Source organism: Lissotriton helveticus, chromosome 9, assembly GCF_964261635.1.
Source record: "Lissotriton helveticus chromosome 9, aLisHel1.1, whole genome shotgun sequence".
Lineage (NCBI taxonomy): Eukaryota > Metazoa > Chordata > Amphibia > Caudata > Salamandridae > Lissotriton > Lissotriton helveticus.
Window position 1 is genome coordinate 326,614,556 of NC_136070.1, and position 23,871 is coordinate 326,638,426.

The 23,871-nt window shown below is 42.2% G+C and overlaps 1 protein-coding gene across 2 annotated transcripts in view; it reads left to right on the forward strand.

Moving 5' to 3' along the window:
* Nucleotides 1-23,871, forward strand: part of SPATA7 (spermatogenesis associated 7) — a 504,965-nt gene that overhangs the window by 194,932 nt on the left and 286,162 nt on the right. For both annotated transcript variants that reach the window (XM_078660014.1, XM_078660015.1), the window contains one exon: nt 618-748. In XM_078660014.1, the coding sequence (XP_078516140.1) occupies nt 618-748 (131 nt within the window). The remainder of the gene's footprint in view (nt 1-617; nt 749-23,871) is intronic.

Sequence of the window (23,871 nt, forward strand, 5' to 3'; positions counted from 1 at the left end):
AGTTATGCAAGAAACTATTTCAAACGAGCTGCTTTAGAGTACATTGTAGTTTCCAGCACTGTCTTCCCTTGTGAAATCTTATTTTCTCAAATGTAGTTCTGTGAACTTATGACAGATCAAAGCAACTGATTTTGTGGGAGCGTTCAGTTCTGCAGCTGCATTTTAATCGTGAGGTTCCTAATATTAAATATGTTAAAATTATAAAAACATAGTGTCACTTTGTGTATTAGATCCTGAGATTGAGAAGCAAAATAAACAAAAAGGGCATAAAGGCGGGCATGGAAAAAGAAAACAATAAAAAAAGTGCAAATCATACTAACAACACATAAACATATGACAAAAAGTAAACCGTGCAAGGATTCACAAAAATCACATACATGAGCAGAATATTACAATAATTTACATTTGATGAGTGTCCCTGGAGCATGCCTGTTTGTACTGTATGGGCATAGCCGAATATAAATGAAGACAAGTTGTGCACTCAGCATAGCTACTATTGATGTTTGTGTGTTTGAGTAAGACTCTCAATGCATCACCTCTTTGCATGTGAAAAGAATATTTTTTAAGGAATGTTGTGACCGCATAATTAAACTGCATTTTCCTTTGGGGTTTTCAAGACAGTGACCAGCAGCGGAGGGAAAAACTAAAGAAGGACATACGACAATTTGAAAAGCTTCTGTCACTCGGCTACCTTTCTCGCCCCGGTTCTGCTGATAGTTTTCGACTTAATTCTGCTCTCCCTAAGAAGGTAATGCTTTTTTCTTTTTTATGGTTTTATTTAAAAAACACATTTTGCTTCTTTTATGACATTACTGGTTATATCTAAATGTTTTCAAATGATCAATAAGCAGGTAAGATGGCTCATTAGGTGCAATTTGCTTGCGTCTTCCTGAGGTTGTTGAGTTTTGCACCATCGACATGGGAAAAGTTAACAAATATTATCATACAGCACTTGAGTAACCAGGTTCACTGGAAGCACTAAAGGAAAAGTATACAAGATTATGAAGTTTGTTGAAAAAAGATAATACTATAAAGAGTGAAATCAGAATGGATCATGAGAGCAAAAGTCATGAAATTGTGTTGGTAGGGGACAAATGCAATGTTGGTCTGTTTGTAGTTCTTCATAACGCAACCTCATATTTCTTCACATTAATATCCTTGATTCTTGGTGTGTATGTGTGTGTACAATTCAAAATCTACATGTACGAAATTGTTAACATTTGGAATAGTTTCTCTAGTCAGTGTTGTGACATTTTCTTTATCACTGAGATTGGCACTTAGTCCAAATCCCACAGTAGGCTCCTTGGTTCACACAACCGCTGGAGTTTGAAAGATTAGATGATCTCGTAAAGTAATATTACATTTATCCACATTAAAATCTCCCTGTTCTTGCAATCCACCTGACTGCATGATCCCCATTATCTGCACTAGTTATAACGCAACAGCTTTGCTTTTCTAGCGCACATCATTTTGCATGATTACAGCTCATGGGATCATTCAAGGAAACAAAACGTCAAAAGTATGCCCATTAATGCCAATTCAATATTGTACCATGAAGAAGCCATCCAATGAAAAGAAAAAGCGTATCCTGTTGCTCAGTTTTAAAGCATAAAATAACAATAAGTGTTCTGGAATTTCCCATTGTTTGAAGATGTCTGGTTGGGCTGTAAAATCTTTTGTGGAATTGTTTAATCAATCAATCAAGAAAATCTTTATTCAACCATGTACTGATCCTAAAAGCGCATATGATAAATACAAGATTCATAATCAATTATAAAAAGAAAGCAGCCAGTACAATCATTTAAAAAAAGTTGTTTTTTAAATCTAAAATCACAGTAACACACTTCCATTACATAAGATTACCTGCTTTTCATATCAGCAATTGTGTGACTAAGTGTTACATAGCAAATTTCTGGGGTAGCCAGGGATGAATCCCTCTTTGTATGAGCTAAAGTGTCTGTGCAAAAGAGCTGGGTGTAGAAATGGGGCTCTTATCAAGCCGTACAATGTGCAAAACCGCACAAAGTGCGCAGTAGACTAGGTGGAACCGGCATCACACGGACACTGCATATCCAGGTTAACCCACTAACCAGCAGAAGGGAAGGCCACTAATGCTGAGTTTGATTTAATTGTAGCCTTGTCAGGTAAAATCTGTACTGTGGGTGGCTTATCCAGGATAGGTAAGAGTCGGTTCCAGAAGCAATATAAATCTGCATTTAACTGATGGTAGCACTGGAGGTAAGAGACTTTTCAATTTTGATTTCTTTTCTATGGTAAGTAAACATCTCTTTAACCCTTACTTTTGTCTGGGGGCTTAAGCCTTTTGGGGAATTAAAGAGGTCACTTAGACCTAGGTTGTAAAAATCCTTTTTTACATAGGTGATCCATGGAATGCCGTTCATGTTGTCAAGGTTCAAACAGTCCCTCAAAACTTCCCTAGAAAAACCATCCAGATGAGTGCTCCATATTTTGACCCATAATAATAAAGGACCGTTCTATACGAAACGAATCTTCTAACAATCTCATCCCTAATTCTGCATGTGTAATAACATTTGGGGTAGTTTTAGATAATGCTAAAAGTCTGCATAAAAACGTATTTTCTACTATCTGTAGCTTCCTTGCACCTGTCTAACCCCACACTCCTGCCCCATAGGAGCCAAGAGATGAGCACATGACTTTGACACAGCTGAATCCTCTTCCTGATCGGTTTGTGCCCCAATTCTGTTGGAAAACCTCAAGATCGCATCCCCAGCTACTTTAATTTTTTGTGATCTTTGGTAAATCAAACTATCCCAGGAGCCGTTAGTATCAATCAGGAGGCCTAGATAATTAAAAGTAGATACCTTTTCTTTTGGGGTTCCTCCAATATTGAAATGCTTAGTCTTCATACTTTTGGTGCCACAACTCCTTATAAAAGATTTGTGGTGATTTACCTTAAGATTTAAATTATTCATAAAATCATTAAAATCCTTTAATATGTTTTGTAGACCATTTGCCGTTAGCCCCAGAAGAACTGCATTATTCTTATACAAGAGAACTGGCAATAGGCGAGAACCGATTTGCAGAATGACTTTACTACAGTCCCCTAAAAAATTATTGAGAGAATTAATAAAAAAGAAAAACAGGAACAGAGCCATAATACATCCCTGCCTCACTCCTTTGTTCGCCCTTATTGATTTTGTATTATCCCCATTCAATGTGTAGCGTACTTTAATAGTTGTATCACAATGCATACGCTTAATTAGATCCAGCAGTAAGGAATCCACACCCACCTGTTCCATTAAAATCCACAGGTTCTCCCTGTCAACTAGATCAAAAGCACAGGAGAGGTCCATAAATGCCATATAAAGGGCACCTCTCCTGGTTTTGACATACTTTCCCTAAATAAGATTGTAGTTTAGAGCTTGTTCTATCAGCCCTAAACGTGGTCGGAAACTATATTGTAAAGGTGAAAAAAAGGAGGCGGAGTCTGCCCAGTCCTCTAGTTTTTCTAAAACAACCCACCCAAAGATCTTGGCTGTACTATCTATGAGTGATATTGGGCGGTAGCAGGCTGGGGAATTCCAGTCACCCTTTTTAGGTCTCGCCTGAGCCAATGCGCCTGCGCATTGCTCCGGCGAGATTATAGTAAGCGGAAAAGAACAGTGTACCAAAACGGCTGTGGATCGCATACAGTTCATGTGATCTATGCGCGTGCACAGAGCCAGCCACATAACACACCACCATTTGTCTGTGCCTCGGCATCAGACTTTAAAGGCGGCTGCTCTCCCGCACCCCCCCCCCCGCGCGTGCACATCGCGCACCACCATTTGTCTGTGCCTTTGCACCGGACCTCAAAGGCTGCCGCTCCCCATCACCCTCACCCCGTCACCCTCACCCTCAAACCCCCTCACCCTCTCACACCCTCACCCACCCTCACACACCCTCACAACCTCACACCCTCACACCCCTCACCCTCACAACCCTCTCACCCTCACACCCCCACACACCCTCACACCGCCACATCACTCTGGGACACCACCACATCACTCTGGGACACAGCCACATCACTCTGGGACACCACCACATCACTCTGGGACACCACCACATCACTCAGGGACACCACCACATCACTCGGGGATACCACCACATCACTCGGGGACACCACCACATCACTCGGGGACACCACCACATCACTCGGGGACACCACCACATCACTCGGGGACACCACCACATCACTCGGGGACACCACCACATCACTCGGGGACACCACCACATCACTCGGGGACACCACCACATCACTCTGGGACACCACCACATCACTCTGGGACACCACCACATCACTCAGCCCAACCACATCATCACTCAGCACCACAACAGCACTGTCCTTGCTTGCTACCAATAAGCAATGCCATAGCCAATAGGACTCGCATTAGGAAAGTGTAAGCTATTGGCTTTGTGAATAACAATGCTATTTATATATTTTCAAAGCCAACACATATTTAAAAAATGTGTCATTTACAATACCAATAGCTCACACTTTCCTAATGCGAGACCTATTGCTTTGCAAATGCTTGTTAAAGATTGGGATAATTATAGCCACACTCCAGGACTCAAATTACCCCGTACTGCTGCCCTCAAGACATTCATCTATAGAGGAGCCCAGAAGTCAATATTATGCTTACAAAGATCTGCTGGGACCCCATCAGGGCTTGGGGCCTTAACATTCACTGCAGTCTGAATGGCTGCAGTGACAGAAGGAAGGTTTATAAGATCAACTAGCCATTCCTACTTTATTAGCTGCTGGTCAGGCCTTGTCATCTTATCATGGGCAATTCTCTCTTGATCTAAATTAAAAACTGTTGAGAATTAGTTAAACCAGTCCTGTTCAAGGATGTGACTCTATGCCGTTTAGGGGATTATCAGTAACAACAGGTCGGTTTACAACCTCCCAAAATAATATATTCAGTCAGCTGCCTTTTCTAGGTCATCCCAGGCCTTAGTTCTAATCTGCGGTCTCATTTTTTCTAATGTTATCCTATAGCTTTTCCTGGCTGCCCTAATGTCCTCTAAATTTCGGGGAACTTTATTGAGGGAGTATTTTACAGTTTTCAGAGCTGCTGTGCAATTAGGACTAAACCAGGTGGTAACTGGTTTCGCTGGTTTGGTTGTATACAATTCAGATGGCACAAAATTGATCTTTTGTATAAGCCCTCCAAAATCGTTTATGGGGCAATGTACTGGGAAAGACAGTTTGTAATATCAGCAATGGCCTTACTTGTCAAATTATTTAAAAACGTATCTGGATTTATATTCCTCCAGTTGATTCGTACCCTTTACTTATTGTGTAATTTCGGGGATCCTATTGATTGCCATTCTCTCTGCTGACAGACTAAACTCAAAACGTAAAGAAAAGGTATTGTGATCACTAAATGGAAGCTGGCACACCTCATACTGCAAAAGATGATCTGCAAGGTCAGCTGTTAGGAGGATGAAATCTATAATGCTCCCTTTTCCTCTCCCTGTGAACGTTTGATAACTTGAATTGCTCTGATTGTAATAGTGTGAGGCACAAATCAGATTATGTATTAAAATTAACTGGTTTAGGGATTCGCCATAAACTGAGTGTTTAAAATGGTTCATGGCATCCACTTGTAGATTTGTGTATCCGCAGATGCTTTTCCCACTATAAGGGCACTTGGTAATATTTAAATACCCTGCCCACTAATTGAATTAACACTGTTCCGTTGTTTTTCCACACAGTTTAACAATAGCGTCCGCAATTCATGTACAATGTCCACAGGTAGTAAAGTGAAAAAATTAAAATAATAATTTACAAGGATCAGTTTTAACAAATGTCTCACTTGTAATATCAAAATCTGGTAGCATGGTATTGATGCTATAACTTTCACCGAAAGGATTTTGAGAGCACATGAAACAAAAATGGCCAAACTCCTTTGCCCCTTCCAACAGGTGATTTAGTGCCTTGGGAGAAATATGACTTATATTCATTACTAGTGATCGGGTCAGCAGCCAATGTGTTCCTGGCAGCACACAATGTCATAGTTTTGAAGAAAACATCAACCAATCTTCAATCAATATTACATTTATTTCACATTAAAAGTGCATAAAAGTACATAAAATTCACTGCAAACTATTAATACATTACTAAAAAACAATATGGTAAAGATGACCACATTTTATCAAATCAGAATGCCAACCCTTACCAATAGGGCTAATTAGCCTTTAATCTACGCATTTGGACATTCAAATATTGTGTAGGAGCAGGGGGAAGATGAACGTATATCTCCTTTTATGACCCACACAATTAGGCCATCATTAGCTGATGTCGATTAAATCACAGTAACTTTATATTAACAGTCTTCCTAGTTTATAGAACAGCTTGTAAAACGAACGCCATCTTAAAACAAACAAAAGGTGTATCTAACTGTAACAGAACTAAAACAGCCGAGGAGTGATTACACAAGGTGAGCTTAAGGGCAATAGCGGGACAATAAACTTTTTCCTCTCCGTCACATATAAGGCACAGAAAAAAAAGTGTGAAGTAGTTTGTCTAGATAAGGCGTCGCACAGACATACTGGTAAATGGTTTAGTGAATGTGTATTTTCTGGGAAGCCCAACGTCAGAGGAACGTAGTTTAATCTTAATCTTGTCAGCAAATAACGGTGCTGGGGATTCACAACAAAAGAAAGATAAGAGGAACTACCGCGTAACACAGGAGGTGAGGCCAGGTAAGTAATTACTGTGCTTTTTAATGTATTCCTCTCCCTATCTGTTCACTTTTCTATATAAAGAGAGCTCTTTCGCTCTTGACTTGGGGTACGAATCACAGCTGCTAGGATTTTTATATAAATCCTCCAGGCCCATGGAAGTAAGTGTCTGTCTTACATACATTAACCAAGGAATAGTTTCAGCACGATCAAGTTTCATGATGTCACTTATGATGTGCTGGTTAAGACGGACGGATGCCTTTTCCAGACTTAAAGCCTCAGCAGTAGCGGGGCCATTTTGATCGTATCGCTTATGTAAGGCAGCCCCAATTCCTTATAGGCAAATATAATTGCTGCAGGTACCTGGAATTGACAAAAGCCTTGTAGCGAACTTCTCCTCAATGACTTGCAGCTCTTCTATGTATGCGGTTCCCCAAATTGCGGCCCCATATGTGGCTATGGTGATTGATTTTGCTGTATGCATTTTAATAAATTCTTCAATTAGTTTACTACCCATACTTTTTGCAAATTTAAATAACGCACCTATGCTTTAATCCTAAAATTTGCCCTGTTTGACACCATCTCAGACCACTTTAGTTTGGAATCGAATAGGCTGCGAAGATAGGCAAATTTGCCCACCCGATCTGTGCTTTGCCCTCTATATAAAACGTTCTCCGTTTTTGCTTGTCCCCGCCAACTGACAGAACAAAGGTCTTTGTTTTGTTCACTTGCAGATCTAATTCTGCCATAAAAGATGAATGTTGTGATGCTATTCTGTAAGGCCACCGATGTTCTAGCCAACAATACTGCGTCATCTGTATACAGCAGAATAGGAAGCTTTATAGAGGTTATATGGTTAACATCCTTACTTTTCTCTCTCAACACCATATTTAATCGGTTTGTGTACAGTGAGAAGAGAAATGGGGCTAGGACACAACCCTGCCTTACTTCTTTCTGAATATTAAAAGTCCAGGTGCACTCCCCCTACTTTCCAAAACTTACCATTACTACTGCCTGCATATATAATTGTTTAATAAATAAAATTATCCCTGCGTTCACTCCCATGGCCTCCAAATTGGACCATAGTTTATAGTGGGCCACAGGGTCAAATGCTGCTGAAAGGTCCATTAAGGACATGTGGAGCTACACACTGGAGCAATTACATATTTTGACACTATCAGGGTTAAATTTAGGCACTGATCGAGGCTCTCCCTGCCCTTTCGGAAGCCATATTGAACCGTAGCTAAGATGTTTTTATCCTCTGCCCACTCCTCTAATCGATTTAACAGAAGTCTTCCCAATAATTTTGCTGGTCTGTCTATTAGGAAGATCGGACGGTAGTTAGTTGGGTTTGACCCATCCCCCTTCTTGTATATCGGGATGATGACTGATTTCTTCCAGGAGGGCAGGAGGCCTATTTTGCTAATTTCATTGAATACAATTGTTAGAAGGGGGGCCCATAAGGTTCTATTTGCAAGAAAGAGGTCTAACGGGACCCCATGTGGTCCAGCCGCCTTCATAGCAGAGGACTGAGAGAGGGCCAATACTATTCCTTTCATTTCAAAAGGCAACTTCGGTATTTCCCCTTGATCTAGACCGGTTAGTCCCTCACACGACATTCCCTTATATTTAAAGATTGACTGAAAGGGAGTTACCTAGGATTCTTCACCTATGTATGTGTCTAGTGATGGACCTCCATGTTCTTGCAGGAAGGGTGAATTAACTACCTTCCAAAAGGCTTTACTATCCCTGGTAATTGATGCTTAGGTTAGATTCTCCCAAGCTTCTGCCTTAAGTTCATTGAGTCTTATATATGCCCTCCTGCACTCTATAATTAAGTTTCCGGTTCTTGGTGTGATTTTAGTGCTTTTCTAAGATTTGCTGCTGCAAGGGAGCAATTCTTATTGAACCACCTATTAATAGCACAGGATTTTTTTCCTTTTTTGGGGGGGGCATTAAATATAGTCAATTGCATTCCAGAATCTTTCCAAACGCCTCGATCACCTGCTGTTCGTTTGCTTGAGGATCTAGACATATCAAAACCCCATATTTATTTTCCATTACAATCTCTTTTAGCAGGGTATTTATGTCCACTTTATCCCATCTTAGGGTGTACCCTTTCTTAATTTGTAGAGTTGGTTTCGGGGCATATTTTACCATCTTTCTGTGGAAAACCATAGCTCAATAAAGCCTGGTCACAAAGATGAGACATCTTAACCTTATTTTTTTGAGGTGCCGCTAAAAGTGTCAGAGGAAATTATGTAGTCAATAGAGGAACATGTCCCAGCCCTGTAGAAAGTGGGGTCCAGCTCACCAGTACCTACTTTAAAATAGTTTGTGATTTCGTGCTGCCACAAGATCAGTAGTTTATTTAGGGCATTACCAGAACCTACATGATTGAAATGGCAGATTGCCCTGCCATTATGATCCGTTACCCCGCACAGTCATGGCTCATCTTTAGGGCAGCTACTGGCGTTAAAATCAACTACCCAGAGGATTAATAAGGGTTTGGGGTGATTATAGATCAAGTCCTCCAAAATTCTACAAAGCTCCTCTACCACAGAGACTGAATTCACAAAGTTAATATAGAAATGTATTAACAGAAAGTCTCTTGTTGTGTCCCTTTGCAATTAGTATGTGGGGATAAGGGGAGTTATTCCAGAAAGACAGTATTTTAAAATCTATAGTATTTGAATTCAGGGTTAAGATGCCTCCCTTTGCTCTTCCCCTTATTGATGGCAATGCTGGGGTATGGAAGGAGCGAAAGCCATTATGTATATATTATCCTCCACTCATGTTTCCTACAAACATATTATATGTCAGTTTTTCAGTTCCTCTTTCCATTCGATGTTGTCCCTTTTATTTTTATAACCAGCTATATTCCACGTTATGAGTGTTGGCTCATTTTCATCTGTTCTTGTTGAATCTTCCTCTATTTGATAAGAGCCTATCTGATTAGGGCATATCTCACACAAAAGTGGGTCAGATCTCTTTTTTATCAGCTCTGTATCAATATGTCTTGTAAGTTCTGTTCTGGAGTGTCTTCTTTTATGATCACCCTGGTTTACCTTAATTGTAGAAAACGAGGCATGACTGAGTCAATCCATACTCTCTAATATGGAGAATCTGTTTCTGATTGGAATACATAGGCTCTCATTCACTGGCGGTCTAAAAGGATTTCCCATGACCCTACCTGGTGGCCTGTAGGATATCGGCAAATCTGAACACGGTGGTTTAAAGAACTAACCTAACAGAACAACATAAATTTGAGAGTTTAGGGAGGGAGCTGATGGTAATTGATTTAACAGGTCGCCCAGTAAGCAAGGATTATCGAAATTAACGATGATGCAATTACCCTCAATTATTTTTACAGATGATCCCACCCACGGGATTCTCCTAGTCATGATCAGGTGGACCTGTATAAGGGGGCCAGCTCTAGTGAACTTCGTTATCCAATACCGTGCTTTATCTACGAGTTGACCGGTAGTTTCTTGTTGATTTTCTCTTAGAACCGGGACGTTAAGCATTATTAAAACATATGGGCATGTAGCAGGGGGTACATTTATGTAATTATTTTTACTTTCTCTCCGCATGATATCCGCATACTGAATCGACCTCCCAGGTCCCAGTAGGCTTCACCCTGAACAACTGTCACTATCTTCCGTACGTAAATTAGAGCATTGTGGCACTACCATAGCTAGATTCAGTTACTCTCCCCTTGATGGTGCCTACGTTTTGAGTATTACTTGGTCTGTGACTTGTGTTAATTGTGCCGGGATGGAGTTGTGGGTCTAGCATCCTTTGTGCCTGGTGAGGTGTTATTTGTGCACCAATAACCTGGTGGGTTCCAGTGAGGTTTTCAATTGGAGTTGGATTTGATTGTGTCATAACATCTTCGTCCCCCAACCTAACGAGTTTATTGGATGCTTAATCCTGCAACATGCACTCTATGGAAGCCAAACGTAATGTTATTGGTTGCAATAGCAAAGACAGTTTATCACAGAGTTTGTCACAAAGCTTATCCCACTTTTCACCCCCATTATCAGACGACAATGCTACATTAATCGAAAGATCTCGGTGACCAACTTTAGGCTTTCTCAAAAGGCACCGCTGTGGCCTCTTTGAAATATTAGGGGGATGTTCTTTAGTAAGGCCTCTTTTCCTTTTCCCAGTGTCTTTGGCTGTGGGGATCCCAGGGAGTTCCGAGCTTGAAGTGGGACGGGAATTAATACAGTTCGATGACTCGGGAAGCATGGATTTTGGGGTTGCTTCGCTTGATGTCAAGAGTTGGGTTAAAGTCTCTGATGTTAAAAAAAAAGCTCAGGGTCACTATTCCCGCCCCACATTGAGAGTCTTTTCTCTGTCACGGCAATCTCTTTAGCAATGGCTTTTGCTGCTTTTGCTAAAAAAGAGTCTAAGGTAGTAATGGTTACCTCTTCTGGTGCTGATGGGATTGTCTTCTTCTTGCCCATTTTTACTTATCCCTCCAAAGTCTTCCACTAGAGAACCAAGTGTCAGAGGGAGAGCCCAGCCTCTTCCGGGTTCTGACGGGAGAGCCCAGCCTCTTCAGGGTTCTGACGGGTGCGGACGGGCCTGCCCTTAGTCCGGGGGCGTCCGCGCGCATCCCACGCTATGGGAACCAGAGCGCGCCTTTAAAGGTGCCAGGCTGCTCCTCCCACCTCCCTCTGGTGAGTAGTAAGCAGTTTTTGCCGGGGGACCGAGTCCACCCCAGCATGAAGCGGCGGCTCACGCTGCGCAAGGCACAGAGCAGCAAATGGCAGGAAAACAGAGGAAAGGCGTCCGTGCACCAAATGTCAGCAATATTCCATGAAAGGATTTGAATGCCTCAACCACGCTCAGCATCTGTCTTTGCTTTAGTCGGAGTATAGTTGAACTGTTGACTGCTCTGATTCGAGTGCCAATCACTGAAATATCTGATAAAGGTTCAAATCGATTGGTGTGGGCAAAATTCACCTGGGGTGGGGGGCATATTTAGGGGAGGTCTTTTCTGCTGGTTCGGCCAAATGTTAAAATGATAACCAGGAAGCGCTGGGTAAAAAAAACAATGGGTAAGCCCATAGCTTGCTAAAAATTAAGTTAACAGAGTTCAGGCGAGATAACAAGATATGCACAAGCTCTGGGACCTTAAAATTATACAATCCCCTTCAGCATGTTTCACAGAAGGGCCAACCCAATTTACTCTACGTACCATGATAATCTCATCAAAGGTGACTATATCACAATCTGTGTTCTTCCTACACCAATGGGCAGCTTTGTTAATAAGGCTTTGGCAGGATTCCTGTGTGCCTTTTACCAAGGAAGGGGCTCCCACTAAAATCATGTTGGGGGCTTCTAGTGGATGAACATAGAAACCGTCTGATTTCTGTGTGACACACTGTTTATCCCCAGGATGGAACGTATTCTATCTCTACCAATCTGGGGTGCACCTGATTTGTTTCTATACATGCCTTCTACTGTCCCTTGATTATTGACGCACCTTAGAGTGCTAGAATCGGGCTCCTTTGTATATGCTCTGAAGGGGTATCCAACAGCTGTTAAAGACAGGCCTGCGGCTCGAGCTTTAGTTGCAGGGAGGAGGACTGCATCCTGAATAACCGGGCTTCCTCGCGAAGTCTCTATTTGTTGCACCTTTTTTTGTGATTTCCACTAGGGATGCAAGATCTTCTTGTTTTCCCAATGCGAGACAGTACAGGCTTCAGAGAATCTGTTAGGATGTTAGTTATACTAGGATAGAATTCTTCTAAGAGGGCTTGAAGTATTTCTTCTTTTTGACAAATCTCTGCGGTATTTCCATCCAGAACTGGACTAAGCATATGTTTTTGATTGCCCCAATGTTGCTTTTTGGAGGTAGTTTCCGGTTAAACACTTTTTCTTTTTCCCCCTTTGGCTTTTGTACTTTCAGCTCCACTCACAATCTGTGTCTCAGTTTTAGTGTGAAGATGGCTGATAGAGCGATTATAAAGTACTTTAGGGGGAAGGGGGACTGTAGGTTGGATCACCTGACTATCATCAGCCCCTTCCCTTTTCAACTCTTGGTCTAAACCCATACAGGAAGAAGAAAGACATCCTGCCTTCTGCCAGTTCTGTTTCTTTGTTTAGAACTCCAACAGCCTGTTGAAGAAACACATCAAGAGTGGTGCCAGGGAGTGAGAGCGCTAGGGTTCTCTTGTGCTTCCCCATCCCAAGTAACAAATTATTCTGCGCAGTAATTATTTCACATTAATCCAGAAAGAAAATACTTAAGGTAAATTAGAGCAAATAAAGTTGATTTGATTTTGATTTGTGTAGATAGCACAGATCATAAATAACAGTACCTTGCAAGATCCCTTTACTGCAAAAGTCCCTCCTACGGTAAAACCTCGAGGGGGTCCCAGCCCGGGCTGAGACATGCCCACTCTTGGCCGGGCCACCCCCGTGTGGAACCTGCGTGCGTCTTGCACTGTGCAACGCCTCCGATCAATTTATGGCACTCCGGCGCCTCAACGAAGCGTCACAAGCAAAGGTTGCTGGGGAGCGAGTTCTCCTCCTCAGCGCAGCACACCAACTCCCAGGCAGGCAGTCAGGTCGAGAGTGTGGAATTGTTCATAAGATGGCCCCTTTAATGAATCATTCTTCTAAAGCCTGGTACTGGCCTGTTGTTCACTTTAAGTGCATCCAGCATTGTTTCAGTACCAGAATATTGTCTTTTAAATGACCGGCAACAAAATTCAATGCAAGATCATATCTTGCACAATATCATCAACCTGAGTAGGTGTGGAGTTGGAATATTAAATCTGCATTCCCCTATCTGCTTACTTTGGAAGTATTGTGCAAGTCGGGATCTTGCAGTCAATATTTTTGTATTTGACATTTTGAAATGCATTGGTTATAGAGTAACAGCTAGATTATTGGTGTTGTGAAATATTCTGTTTCAATATTCTTTGTAAATATCACTCTTTATTGCCTATTCGTGCATCCAGATACTCCCCTATTACTTCCAATATGAGTAGTTGTGAGTTTACATTTCTAAACCTGCCCTCACGGGGGGTTCATTTGTATGACCAATGGATGAACATGGCCTGTATTGGAGTTCACTTGAGACCTTATTTGGATGATTGTGTGGTGGCATTATTTATTTCCTGAAAAACTTCAGTCCCATATGGAGCTGGTAATTCTCTTCGATTTATGGCCATCTGTCAATGTCCGAGCATCAGGTCTGGCACATTGCTTTTCCATTTCTGCCTCTCCAGTATTTACTTATTAACACTTCAGTCCATTCCAATTGACTTTATTCCATCCCTGTTTGCCAGTTCTCTGGATCTCAGGCTTCTTGTGTCTCAATTGTGAGAGTAGTCCACATGGATCTTCTTTGTGATCTCAGGAGTAAGTGTCTAGGTTAGGCCTCACTTTCTTCCTTTGGACCTAAAGAAATGTAGCTCCACATGCTCTTTAGAGTATGTGGACCACAGATCATCCCATCAGATCCTCCTCTTCCTTATGTGCTTTAGAAAAGAAGGTCCTTATTGACCCTCAAGGCCTTTGTAGCTTTTTCTGGAGGGTTTCAGGAGTTTGCTCTCACATACCACACCCTTGCTAACAAAAAGGTGTGGCATGCATGTTTTTAGCAGCAATGTGGTAGTAGGTCCATCAACATTAGAAGTCTCTTAGCAGTTCATATGATTGGACTTCAGCAGGAGGATGAAGGATTGATTTTAGCGCAGCCAGCCACAGACACTTCATAGATAGTCACAAGCACGCTGAAGTTGTAGGTCCCTTAGTATAAGGTTCTATTTAAAAAAACATATAAGATCATAATGGAGCTGTCAGGATATAAATGGAAAATGCAAGTGAGGGATCATGCAGGGGTGCAGGTGATAGTGGGAGACTATTTTTTACAATAAGGGTTGTGGGATGATGCATGAGTGTGGCCAAGTCAGGGCACGAACAGTTGTGTTGGGGTCTGGGGCTTGACAACCAGTAGTACAGGGGTATATAGTGAACTAGCATGCTTGTGATTGGGGCAATACAAGGCAAGAGACTGGCTGGTTGTTGGGGACTTAGATGAAGGGCCGGGGACCAACGTGGAAGCTCTGATGTGTTGGAAATCTGAGGTGCAGGAAGAACTTGAAAGCATGGGGCATGGAGATAAGCATTCTTGGAGATTGGAGAATGATAAGACTGAGGCACAAGCAGTTGACAGGTTTCTGTGCAAGGGAAAGAGACAAGGAAGGATATAAGGTATGTTCCTGATTCGGCACAGAAATTTTGCATATACATAATAAACCGTTCATGACTGTGTACTGATGAATATACTATTGAGACTGAATAATAGGGATAACTGTTTATTTTAGATTTCAATAATTGTGTTAAGCATGACCTCTTAATGAAAGTGTACCTGCTAAGTAATTTTCTTATTGAGCTATTTTTGGTGACTTGTTTGGCTCCCCATACCGCTAGCAACCATTTCAGAGTTTCTCAGAATGAAAGGTGATGCTGTAAGAGAATGGGATAATAGGGGAAAATAGTAGTCAAGGATAACAAGCTGTTAAAATTCACAACACCTAGAATAGTTGCATTCCACTTTCTATTATCCAGATGATAAGCATGGCTAATATATGTGAGGAATTCTAAAATATGCAAAATTATTGCACCATTTTGTAATCTTAAATTTTGCATCTGGCCCATCTCAGGTTAGTATGTAGTCAGTTCATAATTTGATGTCATTCGACTCAAGGAAAGGTGTTATGGAAGGTTAATTTCCCTTCTGAACTTGAGATAGTCTTCCTGATGTGAAGGGGGCTCAGGATCGACTGCACAAGGATTATTCAACCAACACCATTCTTGTTCAATGGAGCGGGAGTGATCTTGTTATTGGATGGCACTCTCGGGTTTCAGTTGTAGACTGAATTGTGTTTGATTAATAATAGACAGTGCACAGATGTTGAAGCCTTGGAAAAATATTGAATAGTTTGCAAATTATGGTTATATTGTTCTGATGTATATTTTTTATCGACAGATCTATGTGCTCTATTCCAGTATAGAAGCATTTGTTATGCTAATTTCAGTTGACCAAGGTGCGCTTCAGGTTTAGAGTATAACATATTTACTATTTTTTTCATGTTAACATCTATCAGCTACAAAGGAAGAATAATTAATCTATTACCATTAGCTGTGCTGTAGAAAGAGTATCTTTAAAATTGAGACAGCAGTGTGATTATGCACCGATGGTGCGGCATTTGTTTTTCTATTAATGACTACACTTTGCCTCTGCTAATCGGCATAATTAGCATATGGCAGTTTTGGAAAGTAATAGCCATGCATGGTATGTATGGTTGACAGCACAGACCTTTATAAAATGGGAAATAGGGGTTCACTAGTGTAGAGTAAAGGAAGAAGTGTCTTAGCCAGCTTTACCTTTTAGCCAGTTTAGTGGTCTCGGGGGTAAATAGAGTCTCTGCAACACCATGCTCCTAGGCTCAGCGAGAGCAAAGTGCTCAGAGACACAGCGAAGCAAACAGAAAGAATAGCACCACTAGTGAAGTTTGTGTGAGAGCCCCTTCTTGAAGTTCCATTGAGTACATTGAGGAAGAGAGTGAGTCTAACTGCCACAGATAATGCTCCTGCCGAAATGTACTGGCAGAGACCAAATGAAGACAGACACCTGACAGGGAAAATAACATCTGGTATTGTACATATGTGGAGGAACTTTAGTGTAAGGGAAATTCTCCCTTGGAATTAACTAACATATACACCACAGTCATATACGCATCATTCTCACGAATATATATCAACAGGAGAGAAACCCAACACAATTATAGACTTACAGTAAATCATATAAAAACATCCAAAATATTTTATCTGTTACCCATAAATGTAGGCATTCCTTAGTGACATAAATTATTAAAAACACAAATTCATATAACATATGTGCAATAGATCCTAATAACAAAAGTGACAACAAGAGTCATAACCACATAGGATATTCCAGACTCAATAGTTCCTAGGACGCCATTGTTGTTTTAAATTCAAGGAACTATTGAGTATGGAATTTCCTATGTGGGTATGACTCTAAAGTAATAGATTCAATCGAATTAATGTTTTTTATGATGATTTTTTAAGATATCATGCGCTGTTGTCTCTTGTTGTCACTTTTTTATTAGGATCAATTGCACATATGTTATATGAATTTGTATTTTAATAATATGTGTTTTTTAATAATTTGTGTCACTAATGAATGTCTACATTTATGGGTAACAAATAACATATTTTTGATGTTTTTATATGATTTACTGTAAGTCTATAATTGTGTTAGGTTTCTCTCCTGTTAATATATGTTCGTGAGAATGATGCGTATTTTGGATATATGACTGTGGTGTATATGTTAGTTCATTCCAAGGGAGAATTTCTCTTAGACTAAAGTCATTTCACTGGCACCCTGTCCCTTGGATAGTAGGGCTACTCCCTCCTTCTTTTTGACATGTGTGGAAGAAACCAATAGAATGAGGCGTGCAGGACAAACCAAGTGCTGAAGATATGTATAAAACAAACACCCATTGTTATTGACCCTGCCTGTGCAGAAGCAAAGGTTAGTCGAAGAGTAAAGTAAACTATCTACAAGTCTACACCAAGACGCCCAAAAACGTGGTTCCTACCACAAGATTGGACTATTTTACAGGGTTTTACATTGTATGCAATGTCCTAAAGATATGAGGTGGATCTGTTATAGTTTTGGGCCTACAGCATTGGCTATGTTCATCGAAGGCTGCAAGGAGTGAGTAGCAGACTGTTCCCCAACCCTTTGAAGAAGCGGAAGCCAAACTGAGACGTAAGGCCTGTGATGTTTCACATGGCAGGCCTAGGAACCCTCAGTGAATGAATGAGGAATGGTTCAACTTGAAGGTTGTAGCTGCAACCTGTTGACACATAGAGCAAGCAATGAGGTAGAAGCAAGGGGTGCCTATACATGTAGCCAGAAAATAGCACAATTTGTACTTGTTCAGTAGGCCTCAGCAGCAGGCCTCTGCTGAAATGGTACATGTTCAGCAAGTGTGGATGGCACTCTATGCAGTGTATTTCTAGCTTTGAGGGTGTGCCAACGCGTGGAGAAATTTGCTGTCCAGAGGTTCTGTTATCCTAGGGGCACCCCTGAAGTTGTCTTTGTTTCTGCAGATGGTGGGACATAGCTAGAGGTACAGACACAGCCTCAGCTTCTCGTACCTCCAGGTCCAATAGCAGGAAAAACGATGGAAACCTTGGTAGCACTGTCCTTTATATAGCCTCATCTGCCTAGGGTTGTCTGTTAACAAGAACTGGTGGCTCCAGGGAAAAGTAGTTTTTTTATTTCTGTGGGAGTTTGAGCACCACATAAACTACTTTCTCCTGTCATGAAGACTACAGCGAGGTTAACAGCCACCTGAATCCAAGGTGAGATGACCCTCCCCATATCTAGAAGAATTCAATGTGGTCACCAGATCTCTTGACTCCAGAGGCCAATGCATGGACCAATAAACAAGTCCTCTCTTCTCTGTCCAGGCACTGCTAATGGTGAGGTCTAGCAGTTCTGGGTCCTCTGTGATACCATGGTCTTTCCTAAAGCTGTAGCCAGTCCAATGAGCTCTGCTGCTGATTAAGATGTTGGCCTTTATGGGCCAGAGCGGTTTGTATATATTCTTCTCCAATACATTAGGCAAGCTTCTCAGCCCTAGGAATGGAGAACCTGTGGTAAGACAGGACAGTAATCCATTTCCGCCGGCCTGCCAAAAGTGAGGAGCTTGATTACAATCCTGTTCATGTGAATGAGAGACAGTCTGTCAAAGTTGCAGCTAATGAAGTTCTGCCCATGACCCCATAATGTCCCCTCATAAGAGCCCAACCTTTCACCAAGGGCTGAAAAGAATACAATACGTGAACACTGAATTATTGCGTATTGAAAATAATTCTGCCGACTTCTAAGTGATCCATTTCTAATATCAAAGACCGTGAATCGAAACAAGCCATTTCTTGCCCCCTCTAGTTTTTAGGTTTCGCCTAGCGAAGGCTGCGCTTGCGCTGTCTCCGCTGGGAGAAAACTGATATTTTCAGAGAATGGGGCTTGAACCCGCCCCTCTTCTCCATTGGCTGGCCTCGTAAATGCTGGCCAGCCATTGGAGGAGAGGGGCGTCACTCCGTTCAAGCGCTGTCTTTTTCAGATTCGGGGGCTGTGGTAAATAAATAAATAATACCTCTATTTTTGAATGGATAAATGAATAACAGATAGCTCAATAAATAAGAGTCAAGATTCGAGGTAGTAGGAGTTTTGCAGGTTTAATACAGCATAAGGACAGGAACAGGACAACCTGCACAGGAATAGGATGGCAGCGCTGCCGGGGGCAGGATCGGAATCGGCGTAACATTTAATAACAGTGCACGATCATATATACTAAAACAGTTGCATTACAATACATACGATAGGCGGAGCAGTGGGTGTGGTCAATAGCAGTCGCGAAAGATAAGGGTGAAAGTAGGTGTAACAGAGGCGTATACATAGACATGTGATGCAAACGTAACAGAATATGTCATAAATGGGGCGGAAACATGGAGGGGGCTACCTAAGGAGCCGGGACCTCTGACCTAATGGTGCGCGCAAACTGGCAATGACGTGTTACTAGGAGAAGCTGGGGGCTACGAACTCTGTGCTAGGAGCAGAGACTGAAGTCTGGAGAGTCAGGGCGACATGTACCTAAACAGTATCTAATATCTGATGTTTAGAGAACATGTTGATATAAACTAAGAGTCAGGAGGGGAGAGGCTAACGGACTCCAAGACTGGAGCATGCATTATTCTACATGTAGTGCGTGATGAAGAATATTAAATGACCATTAAATGCAGTATTTCTCTTACATGGAGACGTAAAGGCTAGACTATGATGGTAACTGTTGATGCAGTTCAGTAGCTTTAGGAATGCAGAGAAGGAGGACTAACTGATAACTGGAATCATAACATACTCTTGGCAGACTCAGAGGCAGAGCCAGGCTGAACCGGGCACTGTGAGGCAGGAAGTAAGTGAAGGGTCAGGAACACAGGTGGGGACTATATCGCTCCTCAGCGAGGCTCAGGAGACAGAAGCTGAATCTGGTGTCCAGGCCCTTTTGAGGCCTAGAAACGGGGACTTTACAATGGAATAACGTGCACACTGAGAAACGTGGCAACGTAGCTTTACATAGGCCTGATATTCGTAGTATTCACGAGAACTGGAAACTGGCATACTAGAGATGGACACAACTGTAATTGCGTCTTTAATCGAACATGGTGAATACATATGCATATCAATCATGCACACATAACATATGATGGATGACACGTAGGGACACAGAACATGGCAAAATTTACTTTTCCACATTCCCTCATTGTCACTACGTTTCCATCAGGAAACATCAATATTCATGATACCATCTATCATTTCATACAGTATCATTTGCTCGTCTCGAATTTTCTGGGAACGGGTTTTAGAACGGGACTTGGGACTAGGAATACAAGAGGTAGCACAAATGCCGCAAATCGCAGGGCCACATTGTATACAGAGGCAGCAGCTGAATATGATTGCTACTGTAATACCTAGAAAGGACAAGACTTTCCATCCCCAAGCGGAAATTATATTCCAGAACCAACCGGACCATGTCCAGGTGCCTGGATCTTGGTGTAACAGATGGGCAATTTTATGGAGTCTGGTTATAGCTGAATAAACAGACGGCGCGTTATTTGGAATGAAAATGCAGCAACTAGATCCGATGACTCTACAGGCCCCGCCCCTATCAGCCAGTATGACGTCAAGGACGAGACGATTCTGGAGCACGACAAATCTCATAGCAGATTGCTCTTCGGTTAAGTTACCTAGAGCAGAGGCAGTCTCATTTACTACAGCTTCAAGGGTTCTGGTTAACCTACGGATTAGCTTACTGTTCTGGATAGGTCCTATAAAGAAGAAGAAACCTCTATTGAAATCTGTATACTGTTCTAGAGCAGTTTCAGTATAATCGACAATTGGGGACTCAATCTCCCTTCTATGTCTAAGGTGTACTAGATGTGTGTTTCTATGATAATCAGATGGGGCTAGGAAAACTGGTGGCAGTAGGAAGGCAATGTAACAGGTTCCCTCCCAATTGAGGGGCAGACGAACATATGCGGTCTGACCACAAACAAAATAAGAATGACGTGAAGCTTTGAAAATAGATTTCCCACTGTCACTATACTTGACAATAGTAGTACAATCGCTGTGTCCTACATGTACGGAACCATTATTTCTAACACATAATTCGCCTTTGACTGGTAGTACTGAAATAGCAGGTAAGTCTGGAGTGGAATCAGACTGAACATTCAGGACCATGAAATTCGAAGAATGAATACAGATAAAACGCATAACTGGTGCAGGAAATCATAATACTGAGAAATAATATGAAACATAGAAAAACGATACATCGGATTGAGTTTTGACTAACTCTCTCACTATGGGGGTCTATTTTATACATGTCAGAAACCGGTCTAACCGTTTCACCTAGGGGAGGACTTAGACAATCAAACTGGCTGACTTATTTTACTAGACCTTAATTTCTTCTTATACTCCTGTTGCGGAGTTTTCTCTAACAGGGAGGGTGCAGTATCATTGTCTTTTGTGGGACAGTCCTTAAGAATAGTGCTTTGGCAGTCCTTTAAATCCTGGGAAATGTTCTTTGAAACTGGTTTCAATCCATAAAATTTCTTGATGTGCGAAAGATGCACCCAGCCTTTGCGTCCCTCCAACTTCACGGCTGTACGGGTGGCCAGGAGGACCTGTCGGGGCTCCTTCCAGCGAGGCTCCAGCGGACTTGAACGATCGAAATTTCGCACTAGGACCATGGATCCGGGAACGATTTCATGCGGTGCCACCTCGGTATTGTCTGGAAATGCGGCGGCAACCTGTGAACGACAAGAGTTGAGGGCAGACATCAAGGAAGCTAGGTAATCTGTCAGCATATTACTTGAAACATCGGTAATACTTCGGGGTCTAGGAGTACCCCACATGTTAGGGGGGCGGCCGAATACGACCTCGTACGGGGACAGACCTGATCTGGAATGTGCGACCATGCGCATATAGAACAGGGCAACTGGCAGAGCTATTAGCCAGTCCACACCTTTCTCTTGACAAACTTTTGCAATTCGAATTTTCAGGGTCTGATTATGTCTCTCTACGAGACCGGCTGCTTCAGGATGGCGTACACAATGGAACTTCCACTGGTACCCTAACAAAAGGGACACGTGTTTCATGAGTTCAGATGAGAATGGCTGGCCGTTGTCAGAATATACGACCCTAGGGAGTCCGTAACGGGGGAAGAACTCACGAACCAACTGCTTGGCAGTGGTCGCGGCTGTGTAATCTGGGACTGGATATGCTTCTGTCCACCTGGACAAAGCGCATACAACTACGAGGACATACTTGAAACCTCGACATCGCTCCATCTGAATGTAATCCATCTGGAGGACTTCAAAAGGGTGGTCAGGAGGCTGGAATCCCCCTTGTTCCACCGGGACACTTTTACCTGGATTAAACTGACAACATATCATACAGGTACGGACTTTCTGCTTGGCTGCAGCTCGTAAATGTTTGTTGAACCAAATATTCTGGATACTGTCTAACATAGCTTTTTCTCCTAAATGTGCTGGACTATGTGCGGTATTAATAATGACTTGAACCATGGAGTCGGGGAGAAACCATGTGGCTTTACCTTTTGTTAACCATCCCTGATCTGTCTGGACCCCTCCTTGTTCGGACCATTTCTTGATTTCATCGGGAGTAGCATGTAACTGGATATCTATGACATCTTGAGTAGGGTCTTTGACTGTCATACATGTAGTCGGATCTGGAGTGTGTGTCGGTGTCTTATTAACTGGAATGTCTGGAGTCTGAGCTGTAAGCTTGGCTGTGCGATCTGCTAGATCATTACCCTGGGAAATAATGTCAGTAACTTTCGTATGTGCTTTGCATTTCATGATAGCAATGGATGTCGGTAAATGTATTGCATCTAACAGAGCTTGAATAAGGAGACCATGCTGAATCTTGGTTCCATGAGAAGTCATGAAACCTCTCTCCTGCCAGAGTACTCCGAAGTCGTGTACAACTCCAAATGCGTAACGTGAATCTGTATAAACATTAACTTTCAGGCTCTTAGCGTGTATGCAGGCTTGAGTCAGAGCAACTAGCTCCGCTGCTTGAGCAGACAGGGTGTCAATGCGGTGTGTTTCAATAACTTCAGTGTCAGTAGTCACTGCATACGCGGCTACTAGTTCTCCTGTACTTGTTCTCATACATGAACCATCCACATAAAGTGTCAGGTCGGGATCTGGTAATGGAATATCTGTCAGATCTTGTCTTGGCTTTGTCATGATGTTAACTACTTCCACACAGTCGTGTGTGGCAGAATTCGAAGTAACTGATGGTAACAATGTAGCAGGATTTAAAACGTTGCAGCGTCTGATTTCTATGTGTGGCTGGAACAGTGTCAATTCATAACCTGTTAAACGTGCAATTGTCAAGTGCTGAGTTTGTGTTCGGTTTAAAAGAACTTCCACGGAGTGTGGAACTTGTACTGTCAAGGAATGTCCTAATACTATGGAATCACTTTGTCTGATAGCTAGTGCTGTGGCTGCAACTGACTTGAGGCACGCAGGCAGAGCCTGGGCTACAGGATCTAATGTGCTCGAAAAATAAGCACAAGGCTTGTATTGTCCTGCTTGATCTTGTGTGAGGACAGATAATGCTGTACCTTCGCGTTCTGTGACGAAAAGTGTAAAAGGCTTACTGTAGTTCGGTGTTGCTAGAACTGGAGCTTGACATAAAGCTTTCTTTAACTCATTGAAACTAAGTGTATGTTCAGATGTCCAAGGGAGGACAGTCGATACGGCTGCCTCCTGTGTCGTTAACTGTATCAGTGGTTTAGCTAGAAATGCATACTGAGGAATCCATTGTCTGCAGTAAGAAGTGAGGCCAATAAAAGCACGTACCTCCTTCTGGGTCTTGGGCTGAGGAAGACTCGCTATTAACTGGATACGATCTGGTGTCAACTGCCTACCCCACTTGGACAGTAAGTGTCCTAAGTAGACCACTTGCTGGACACAGAATTGAAGCTTCGAAGGGGACACCTTGTGCCC